The sequence below is a fragment of the Heteronotia binoei genome, chromosome 7, assembly GCF_032191835.1.
Source record: "Heteronotia binoei isolate CCM8104 ecotype False Entrance Well chromosome 7, APGP_CSIRO_Hbin_v1, whole genome shotgun sequence".
Taxonomy (NCBI): domain Eukaryota; kingdom Metazoa; phylum Chordata; class Lepidosauria; order Squamata; family Gekkonidae; genus Heteronotia; species Heteronotia binoei.
This window is the reverse complement of record NC_083229.1, coordinates 44,060,175-44,072,064: the sequence shown is the minus strand read 5'-3', so window position 1 is coordinate 44,072,064 and position 11,890 is coordinate 44,060,175. Positions and strand designations below refer to the sequence as shown.

At 41.2% G+C, this 11,890-nt stretch overlaps 1 protein-coding gene across 1 annotated transcript in view; it reads right to left on the bottom strand.

Moving 5' to 3' along the window:
- Positions 1-7,649: 7,649 nt before the first annotated feature.
- The window catches only part of CALB1 (calbindin 1), a 29,054-nt gene continuing 24,813 nt past the window's right edge, over positions 7,650-11,890 (bottom strand). The window contains exons 8-11 of the mRNA XM_060243530.1: positions 11,039-11,078; positions 10,881-10,934; positions 10,679-10,750; positions 7,650-7,988 (exon numbers count right to left, since the gene is read on the bottom strand). Coding sequence (XP_060099513.1) covers positions 7,875-7,988; positions 10,679-10,750; positions 10,881-10,934; positions 11,039-11,078 — 280 coding nt within the window. The 3' untranslated portion in view covers positions 7,650-7,874. The remainder of the gene's footprint in view (positions 7,989-10,678; positions 10,751-10,880; positions 10,935-11,038; positions 11,079-11,890) is intronic.

Sequence of the window (11,890 nt, the reverse complement as noted above, 5' to 3'; positions counted from 1 at the left end):
TTGAAAGAAAGTGAACTTGGCTAAGAGTACTGTATGCTGAACTTCGAAACAAGAATAGAGGAAGAGAGAGGTAAACAAGTCTAATAGTGCATTCCAAGGCAGAGGATTGTCTTGTTTAGGATTGCTGCTGTGGATACTAGGAAGCTGAGTGGGAAGAGATCTCAGAGGGAGATGTTTAAAGGAAGGCAAGCAGCAGGCATGACCTGATATGACCTTAGTGAAGACAACTGGAAGGAATGACCTTAAGGAGAAGAGAGGCCAGTGATAAAGGCTGCAGGAAATTTGGCATCACTGTGAGTAGCTGGAAGCACCCTTTCCTAAAGCAAGAAAGGCAAGAGAGGTCTGGAGGAGGAAAAAGAAGAAGAGGCAGAAGAAATTGGTTTTATACCCTACCTTTCACTACCCAAAGGAGTCTCAGAGCGACTTACAATCTCCTTTCCCTCCCCACAATAGACATCCTGTGAGCAATACACACACACACACTGTGGAGTCTTGTGAGCAAAAATTCTACTTCGTGAACTGCTGGCATTAAAACTGTAAGCTACTGCATAAATTAGCTTGCTTTGGGGCCATTTTTCTTGAGTTAAGACAAAAATGTGTGAGCCAGAAGCTAAAAAATTGTGAGCGAGCTCACACTATCTCAGCTTAGAGGGAACATTGCCTGTGAGGTAGGTAAGACAGAGAGCTTTTCCAAGAACTGCTCTTAAGACCACAGCTCTGAGAGACCCAAGGTTACTCCATCAACTGCATATGGGGAATCAAAGCTGGTTCTCCCAGATAAGAGTCTGCACACTTAACTACTACACCAAACTGGTTCTTTGAGTAGAGGGCTGAACAGCCAAGAGCTATTGAGGCTAAACAGAAATGTGTCACAGTATTATATCTCTAAAATTAAATTACCGAGTTGTGATTGGCAGATCTCTAGCTACATGTGTTTAGTATAAAGAAGCTTGGGATGAATTCGATACCAAAATACATATTGGATCTTGAGCCAAAAGGAGGTGGCGTATACATTTTTGAATAAATAAATGATAATGTTTCTGTAAATTGCTAATAGTTGAGACTGCTTTAGGACAAGTGAGGAAAGTTCAGTGACTTTTTGGAAGTGCCTTTTAATATAATCCAGACATCTGTCTAGAGTTCAAAGTGTTCCAGGAGTGCTGAGCAAAATATACTGTTATTCTTGTGGAGTGTGTCATTAAAGCCACATTCCTGTCTCCTTGGCAATCACTCATCCTCTGTTCGAACATACCTCATTCCCTTGCTCCAGAGCTTTGCCTTTGAAACAGGCTTTCGTTGAAGTTCATCATACTGAGCTTGTTAGTAGAACACACATTGAGATTTAGCCTAGAGGGGTACTGGATTAAACGAGCCTAAGACAGGGAGAAGAAAACTGGGTTGTTTGAACATCCTCAACAGAGGACATCTATTGATTTGCCTTTTTTCTTGGAGGCAACTGTACTCCCTTTGACCCAGAAGCCTAGGAAGAACTGTTCTACTGTTTGCCTTCATCTGCTTTAAAGGCTGCATTGAAAAGAACATCATCTGCTTGTCTTCTGACATCTGTGTCTGATTAATATCCCAGATCACCATTCCAAGCATACATGAAGCTTATGTTCACAGAGTGCAAATGTTTAGAACTGTGTTGTAATCTACGAAATGAGGGTGGCAACTTGTTTTTCTCAGTCCTATTTAAAATGTTCAGGGCAAATACTGTTATCTTCTATGTGCCCAGCTGGTGGAGCCATCACACCGATTATTCTAACATTGTCTCGTGCAAACGTGATGGTCTCAGACCTACCAGTAGGGCAGTGAAATGGGACCCACTTGCAGACTAGATAACAGATTTTTTCATAGTTGGGGAATTCCCTTGGTTTGCTGGATATTAGTTTCATAAACATGAAGAAGATATTCCCCAAAGCAACCTGATGAGGATCGAGCAGGCTTTTTGTTCTGAAGAGGAGGATTAGACTTGTTGAAGCCTGAATAAACTACATATGTGAGGTGTGCATCTCCTAATCCTAATTTCTTCAAGACAGAAAGTGTCTGATTTTTAAGGTCTCTGCATACATTAAATAATGTGCAGAGGGTGGGGTGCAGTTAAATTCAGAAGAAATTCCTGGAGTCTAAACTGAAAAGGGAGGGAGACAGTTTGTATCTTGGAATCAAAGGTAAAGTTAGGACTGAATGCATGTTTTAAAGTGCTCATTTCCTAATCACAATGTTCATTTAAAAACCCTTTCCTACTTCCGGGCAAGCATGGGAGGAATCATTGCCCTTCATGAGGCACAGAAAGTAAAATGGGGAAGGGGAAATAATCCTGCTCAAAGTATCTTCTAATCTGTGTGTCTTTCAAGTGCCATACGGGGGGGGGGGGGTGGAGAGTGTGCAAAAGTATTTACTGGAGCAAAGGCAGCCCATTTTAATTCAGGCATTCTCATGAATTGCATTTGGGATGTCATGGAACAATCTGTGGCATATACCTCTGAGGGGAGGGTGTGTGTGTTCTGTTGTGACAGAAAATTGGACATATGCACAAGTCAGTGGCTAAGATGGGCTTTTTTGTATATTTGTGTGTGTGTGTGTGCGCCTGGAAGTCATGGTAACCTTGGTGATTGACTTCTAGTGGGGGCCTGGAGGATATTCAGGGAGGTGGCTGCATAAAGCCTGCTCCCAACTGGTGGTATTCCAAGGAAGTCTCCCATCTAAGTATTTATCAGAGTTGATCCTGCTTAGCTTCCAGGAATGGCTAAGATGGTTTTGAAGATGCATGTCAATTGGAAATTGGCTCCTGAGCCCTATTGATGATCTCTATTTCAGTGGGACCCTCCTGGGTTCTGGGTTTGTTGTTGTGTAGCATGACTGAGAATGGGGAAGCCTTATGTGAACTAGACCAATTCTGCACTTAGCGCTTGCCTCCCTTCTATGCAGGGCTCCTCATAGTGGCTCTTTTTCCCAGATTCTGCACTGGCATCTCTGGAGCGGGGCTGTGTGTTCCCTGCTTGCTCCCTGTCCCACACAAACTCGAGAGCCAAGAACGAGACCAGGACAAACACTAATACAGAATCAATCTAGGTAGCTAGGCATAGATTCAACAACCTCCATTGTACCCGTGAAGGCAAACGGACTGTGATCTGGGACACAGCTGGGCAGGAGTCACCTGGCACATTTGGATCCATCTCACTGTGCTCATTTTGTTTTTCTTAGTGAACTGAAAGACTGCTATTCACCTTTAAAGGACAAAAAGTAAAGCAATGCCTTTAAGATATCATTGTGTTGGGAACTCAATCTGCTCCATCTCCTGCATACAGAGACAAGAAACGGTAGCTCTCCAGATGTTTTTTGCCTACAACTTTCATCAGCCCCAGCCAGCATGGCCAATGGCTGGGGCTGATGGGAGTTGTAGGCAAAAAACATCTGGAGAGCTACCGTTGGCCACCCCTACCCTATTAGAATGCTGAGTCTTCCTATGTCACATTGCATTCTAAGTGAACTGTGTTCCTAGAGAGGGAATTTCCACTTGGCTGGAGCCACTGCTGGACGTTTTGTGATTTTTGTCTTTGCAGTTTAATAGGTGATTTGTAAATGCAGTAACCTGAAATGGTGGCTGTTTTGCACTGGCCTGATTTCTAAAGATTCATAGCACTGGCTGCTCCATTTGACACCTCTGGGAATTGTAGCCCCATGGCAGCTGTGAAAATTGGGACACTTATATATAAGTCCTTAATTGTGGAATCCTGAGCAGTGTTTAGTCACCCAAGTTTTTATGAAGATGAATACTGATTTCAATCTAAATCACTAAATTTTTATGAACCTTTTAAATAGTTCCAGTGGGGACCATTTGTGGATGATGAATTTATCTTAATGAAATCAATATACCTGCAGTTCCTGTGTTAATATTTTATGTAATGTACCAGCAGCTGGAAAATGTTCATTATGGACAAACCTCACAAAACCAAAAACTTCTGAACAAAGTAAAGGCAACAGCCATCAGTACTTATCATTGCTGTCCTATTCTTTAACAGCAGCCTGAATAATCTAGTTTAACCTGAGTTTATTGGAGTTTGGGAGCTAGGCAGGGTTGGCCCCTGTAAGTACGTGGATGGGAGACCACCAAGGAAGCCTGGGGCTGCTACACAGAGGAAGATAATAGCAAACCAGCTCTGCTGTCTTGTGGCAGGTGTTGGCAGGTCCAGCTACCTGAGATCCTCAACCTGTGATATTGAGATTAAAAACTCAAAAACATGGTTTGCATGCCCTGTGTTTGTCATCTCACCTTATCTGGCTGACCCTAGAGTGACCAGTGAAAATACAGTGGCAATTCTTACCTGATCAGTGATATATGTACTCGTCCATAATGAAGAATTTCTACTTGGGTTCTCTTTAAAGGAAACAATGCACAAATATCCCTTTTTCAAACATCGGCTAATTAAGCATTATTAGCCATTTTCAATCATGGTTTTGACACACCTGCCTCACATATCAGGCGATTACTATATGCGGTCCTCTTAATATGCGTGTTTGTGTTGTGTAAATAGGGGCAATGTACATCTCCTCCAGCTCCATTCCTTACAATCAGAAACCTAGATGTACATGTTCATTTACATCAAAGTTGGAAAATGTGCATGCCACTGGCCCATATGATACAACATAGCGAATAGATATAGGGAAGACTATGCATACCAGACTGTCCCTCTACATGAAATAGGAATGCCAAAATTGTAATGGAAAGAGCTTTTGATTACATGTGTGCTAAAACTACAGCTTTGGGAGTGATATGGAAATATCTCAACTGTTCTGATGTTTCCAATAGTCTGTGAGCATGTGCATGTATGTATTTAGGTACTTGTGTGTGCACACATAAACTAGCATCTAGTAGGTATAAGAAAGTAGTAGTTTGACTTCAGAAAAAAATTCAGAAAAACAGGCTTCTTATTTGTACAAAAGCAGATTAACAAAAAAACCAATTAGCAATTGTTTTCTGTTGAAACAATTTATAACCCTCACTTCTGTAATCCAGTGTAAGAACCAGATTATTACAAACATTTACTGTATAAGCCCCCCCCCCAATTTGCTTTTGCAATTAAGTATGAAAAAACAAACCCATGGTTTCATTGACAACCTAAGTTTAATCATTTTGCAATTCATAATGATGCCTGTAGGCAGATATTGAAATCACTGTTCCCCTTTTTAAAATACACAATTACATTTTCATTGCATAGAGAGATTAAATGTGAGTGAGAAGAATAAGATTACTGTACGGGAAGTGGAATCATTAAAATAGACTTTCTTGACCTGCCTTGAAACCTCTGAATCTGTAAAGCCTTATTTTTCCACCTTTAATTGTACATGTTTCAGAAATGAAATGCAAGGCACTTGCTTTTTAGAGAGCATTTGTATTTTGTGGTATGGATTTTAGCCATCGTATAAAGGTAAAAACCAGTGTCTTTTGCTAGCTATAACCATAAGAAACCTACCCTATGCTTGTTTAGGAATGAAAGCACATTTTAAGCAGGGATTTTTTCATTTAACCAAGAAGAACATAAACGGCCTTGTTCCGTCTCACATCAGGGTAAAGTGGGGACATTCCCACATCAGTTGGAGAGCTGTGTGGATTTAACAGGGGCTGTTGTGAGAATGGGAAAGCCTGCTTTTGCTGGATGTAACCAGAAAACTTTCTAAATTTAGGTCCAGTTTTTAAACTTAAAAGACCAAATACCATGCAGACTTGGTATGTCAAGAAATAATGTAATTTTTAAAATCTTAATGTAGCCTGGGTCTCTTACAGGAGAAACTTTAGCCATCTGAACTACAGCTCATGCAGACTCAGTTACTTGGGCTTGAACTTCTGAAGTCAAGGACACAATCCAGAAGTCAGTAATGCCCAGAAGCCTGATTTCATGTGTGTTTACTTGGCAGTAAATTCCACTTTTTTTTAGACTCTCCCCCAAGTAATTGTACAGAAGGACATGCAGCCTTAGTATCACTGAAAACAAAAAAAACCAGCCTGATCCCTTGCATGTCTACTCAGAAGTAAAGGTCTCGTAACTGTGGTTCATTTCTAAATGAGGGTATTTAGGGTTACAACCTGAGCCATGCCACACACTTCTGATGGATTTCAGTGGTAGTTTCAGCTAACTTTTTGCTGAATCATGGCTACTGGCATGAAACTGGGGCCAAGCAGAACTTTAGCCACATAGAAGATCAGGTTTTGTTTTGTGTTTCTTTTATTCCCTTTTAAATAGCAAGATACAGGAAGTAGACAAGCTAGACACCAGTGTTCTTAGTATATTAAATTTAATGATAGATTACACTGAATGATGTAAAAACAGCAGTTTGCCAGAATTATAGTGTTCTGCAAAATGTGAAAATAGTGTTAAAAATGGTTTGTCATATTCTGTGACACAGCAGCTTTGATACTAAAGTTATATGGTAGGAAGGCTCAGTTGTGTTGTATTCGTTCTCCTTGTCCACAGTTTATTTCTCCAGTTTGCCCACTAAAAGAAGACATTTTGACTACTTGTGGTTCCTTGTCTCTCTAGGCTGTCAAGTTGGACAAGAGGCTTCTAATGAAGTTCAGTGTCTCGTTACCCTGAGGTTCTTGTGACCTCAGGTTGTGTCAGTTCAGGGGAACCAAGTTGCTTGGTGAGAATTAACATTGTAAAGGACCACATTGCTAACTTCCATAATACCAGCACTTGTATGCCACTAGTTCTGAGCCTCTTCCCACTTAGCAGAAACCCTAGCAATGCAATCCTAAACAGTTATGCCCTTCTGAATCTATTGAAGTCAATGGGTTACTCCAGGAACACTGTTGAAGATTCCACTGTAAACCTCACATAAAATCAGATCCAATGATGCAAAGAGAAATGTCACATCAAGCCTTTCCCCACCAAAACAAGCCCCCCCATGCACTCAGCATAAGGCAAGTGTTAGACTGGAGACTTGATGACTGAACATCTCTTAACACTTCTCCTAAATAAGTAATGGTCTAGATAAGTTTTGTTGGCAAGTGTGCCCCTAATCACATGAAGCTGCATTCATCAGACCATTGGTCTATCAAGGTCAGCACTTTCTACTCTGACAGGCAGCTGTTCTGCAGGTTTCCAGGTAGATGTTTTAACATCACCTGCTACTTCATCCTTGATGTCAGGGACTGAACCTGGGAGCTTCTGAATGCAAAGCAGATGTTCTACCAGTGAGCCATCATGATCCCACTCAAAGACAAAAACATGAGGGAATGCTACTCCTGTTGGATGCTTTCCTTGTAGTTTGAGCCAGCAAGACAGCTCCAAATGTGGGCAAAACTGTGTTGTAGGCCTTCCTCCTCCTGGGCAAGCGTGCCACAGAAACCTGCTGTAGCTGCCACTTGCCATGACTGTTCCACAGATCAGTCACTCATGTGTTCTCTTATACTGGCAAGCCTTTCTGATTCTGAAACTGTTTCCCTCCATTGCACAAAGAAGTATGGCTCCGCCACTTGCTTTCTGAAGATCATTGTTTCTGCTGCTCTTTGCCACAGCCGACGTCAAAGAATATAACAAGCCAACATGATTTCAGTGGAGTGTTTAAACCGGCTTCCATCCCTTTCCTGCCTCGTGAATACACTGACATTGTAATGGTTTGTGTTAAATGAATCAACCAATTGATCCAAACATAGACGCTCTCTTTTATCAATCTTATAGTTACAAAAACTGTACATTACAAACAGTATAGAAACAAGCTGAAAAGAATGTGCCACATGTCCTGGCTAATTATCTATATGCAGTTTTAAATTTACAAGATATAAAAGAAAGTAAAGCCTATTCCCTTATAGTGCACAATTATTTTTTTAAAAGATATATCACTAGTTAAATGGAAGTTATCAATGGACTCTAATTTCCTCCAGCGCAGAGGATAAGAGCGAGATCATTCCGGAAAAGTTTTCCTTTGTCAGACAAGGCCATGATGCTTTTCTTGTATGTTGCAATGTTGTTAATGTCTAATTCCTGGGGGTTGGGGGAAAGAAAGAGACAATGCTTTATTGTCAGTTATCAGTACATACATGCAAGTTGCCAGCGCTACATGGAAAGAAGTTGTATAGCACTATTTCATCCAGTTTTAATATGGAGAAGCAAAGGATTGGATCTTACAAACTATCATGATAGCAAGAGGGAGAAAGAGCCCCTTCTGAGCACTGAAAAGGCTCTTCCAGGAAATCAAAATGCACAAAAGCCATTCTAGGCGAGGGGATACAGCAAGGAGGGGAATGAAGCGAGATCAAGTGGAAACAGGTAAGATATGGACTGACATGCTACTGTATTAAGCATACTTCTAATAAACGAATCTGGATATATTTTCTACATTGCATTTTGGCATGTTTCCATAGGCTAATTGGGACATCTCCAAACAGTGGGTTGGATCGAAGCCTTTCGGTCTTATCCAAAGGTGTACTTCTGTGAGTGGAAATCTTTTGTGAGTAGAAAGACACCTTTGAATTAACCCTGAGTGTTTGTTTTAAATTTGGGGGGATTTTTTTTTATTAAAAAAGCTATGCTTTTACAGCATATGCATATTCTTTTACAGCAAATGCATAAATATCATTTGTATAGTACAGGTAGTATAGAAAGCCATTGTAATAGGAATGTTACCAGAAAAAATTGCCTTGATTTGCAAAGAGTCCATGATACCAAGCAAAGAGCCTGCATGCCCCTAAATAAACCATTTATCACCCACCACCAGAGCACAAGTAATACGATTACATATAATAGAATCTGCAGTGCTGAACATTATTTTTTAAAATAAATCTATTATTACTGCCAAAAAAAGTCTTTTAGTTACCTTGTCATTGGCATGGTATATTTATTTTCAATCAGTCAAACCAATAAATGTCTCCCACACTTCCAAAAAATGGTATTTTCCATTTCCATACCCCTGGCCCCCATTACTCTTTCTGTGAGTTTACACATAATGGCCCTGCCCCAACATCTAGTGAGCCAATGATTGAGTGAAGGACAAGGACTGGACTTCCAGTCAGGGCCAGCCCTAGACTATCTGGCACCCTAGGCAAGGCTAACTTCTTGTGTCCTCTCCCACACTGATAACCAATTTTCAAAACCAGAAGAATCGTAGCACCCAATTCATTACCCCCCAGAAGGCCAGCACCCTAGACAATCACCTAGTTTGCCTAGTGGCAGGGCCAGCCCTGCTTCCACTATTGGGCAACACTTAATTTGGCAGCAGCTATCAGAAATCACATAAGGATTTTAGAAGATAAGAGCAATGTGCTCTTCCAGTGACAACAGATGACTGTTTCTGAAAAAGAGGAAGTTGGGGACCTCTGATTTCTTAGTTTTGTCTACAGCTCATTTCCAGAAGCCTTGAATGGTGCAAAGAACCATCACGTGGAACTCATCATTGGCAGCATCACAAACTGCCCGCCCCCACTCCCAGTACACAGCAGATGCACCACTGTAACTCATTTGTTGCACACAATAGTTTTATTATTGGGGTTGGGGGACACCTTTGCAAAAACCTATTGGAATACAAGATGCTGCATTTTTATCCGTTCTTGTCCAGGGAGTTTGTGCAGCATATATGGAGTTGAATCCAGCCTGCTTTTTCACTGCATCTCACCTAATTCTTATCCTTACTATAGACCACAACCCAAGCAGCTTTTGTTCATGCAGGTCCCATAATCCTCAGCAAAGCTCTTGTGCTGGTCAAGAGCTGTTCTTCAACAACAGAAACAGTGAGTGGGATTGAACCCATCATTTTCTCCTCCTCTGTGAGGATTAGGTGAGATGCAGTGAAAAAGCAGGCTGGATTCAACTCCATGTATGCTGCACAAACTCCCTGGACAAGAACGGATAAAAATGCAATAGATGGATAGACTGATTAGAATAAGAAGAGATTGGATTTATACCCCACCCTTCACTCGGAGTCTCAGAGTGGCTTACAATATCCATTCCTTCCTCTTCTTACAACTTCACCCAGTGAAGCAGGTGGGTCTGAGAGCGCTCTCAGAGAACAGCTTTGTGAGAACTGTGGCTGACCCAAGATCACCCAGCAGCTGCATGTAGAGGAGTGGGGAATCAAACCCAGTTCACCCAGATTACAGTCTGCACTCTTAACCACCACATGAAACTGGCTCTCCAGAGGTGTCAAACATACAGCCCATGGGCCAGAAAAGGCTTGTCCAAAGCTGTTATCTGTCCTGCAAGCAACTGGTGCAGTTCTCAGCCCATAAAGGAGAAGAGGCTGCAGGAAGACAAAAAGTGCTTCCTGGAATGTTTTGGAAACCGCTTCTCTGTCAGGCTTTCCCCTCAGCCCTGGCACTTCTCTGAGAAACACAGAAGCGATGAGAACTAGGGGTGGGGGTATCTGGGAGACCCAGGCTTTTGTATGTTCCTCAGTAAATTAATTATTTTCACTGCTAGGAATCAATTGCTTTTCTTTGTATTTTGAGTTTTAAAAATATCATTAATTGAGTTTGCCTGTGTCTTTTATAGAGTTTATATCTTTGGAACCTTGCATTACATTTTTACAGCACATATGGCCTGACCCAACTAACTGACATTTATGTCAGATCTGGCCTTATAACAAATGAGTCTGACACCTCTGTTAGACTGAAGGGGAAAAAACCTTTTAAAATACAATATAAATGCACCTCTAGCAGAAATAAAACCATTTAAATTACCGATTTGTTCTTTTCACAAAGATTTTTCAGCAAAGCATCAAGTTCCTGTTCGTCTATGAAGCCACTTCCATCCTGTGGGTTGGGGGGTGGAGAAGAGAAGAGGATTTCGACTATTAATTTCAGTCACTTAAGAGTTAAATTATTTTCTTATGCAGAACATTTAAGAAATGTCCTTTCATTTTTTAAAAAAATGTATACTTACTGAGTCAAATGATTCAAATGCTTTACTGAATTCGTTTTGACTCATTTTGACACCCTGACATTAAAAAAAAAGAAAAAGATGATGGTTAGAACGGTTGTGACTGGAAATGACGGGAACGTAAACCACACAAACACACTTTAGAACATGAAGCTGCATACCTTAAATTTAAGGAGAAAGTTTTCCTGTACTGGGAGCAATCTTTGGAGAAAACACAAGGGTAGGTTAAACAGTTACTGAGCTGTTATAACTTGAAATATATACTACATGAGCTCTACAGGCATATCTGTAGAAAAAACAGGAAAGACGTAGTGGGCTCCATGGATACTGAGCAGCAGGTCTTTAAAATGAGCTGCACACACGTACTCCTGAAGCATTCTGGATGGGTAAAATGCTTCTTCAGAGACAGCACTACTTTTGATATTGAGATGATTTTATTGCATTTCATTCGCATTGTAAAAGAAACATTTCTTGTCATCTTTTGAGGACTCAAACTACTTCATATATATTGTGTTGAATTCAAACTACCCGCCCAAACAGAAGGCACTTTTGCTTGTGCAAGCCATAAGAACATAAGCAGAGTCTGCTGGGTTGGACCAGTTGTCTAGTCCAACATACTCTTTCACACAGCAGCCAACCAATTGCCCAGGTGGGCCAGACTAATATGGCCTTCCTGTGATGTTGTTTCCTAGGACTAGTATTGAGATGTGCTGCCTCTGCACAGAGAGGTTTCTGTTATTCATCATGGCTGGTAGCCACTGATGGACCTGTTCTCCTTGAATCTTCCATGGATCTGTCTAACCTCTTTTTAAAGCCCTCAGTGGTGTGTAGAAAGTTCCTACCTGCTCTACAACCCAGCAGAAGCCTACTGCTGTTCTGCCATGACCCAAAGGCAGGGCTTGTGGCTCAGTGGTGGAGCATCTGCTTTGTATGCAGAAAGTCCCAGTTTCAGACTCACTGGCATTCCTAATTAAAAGGGTGAGGTAGTGGGTGATGTGAAAACCTCTAGCTGA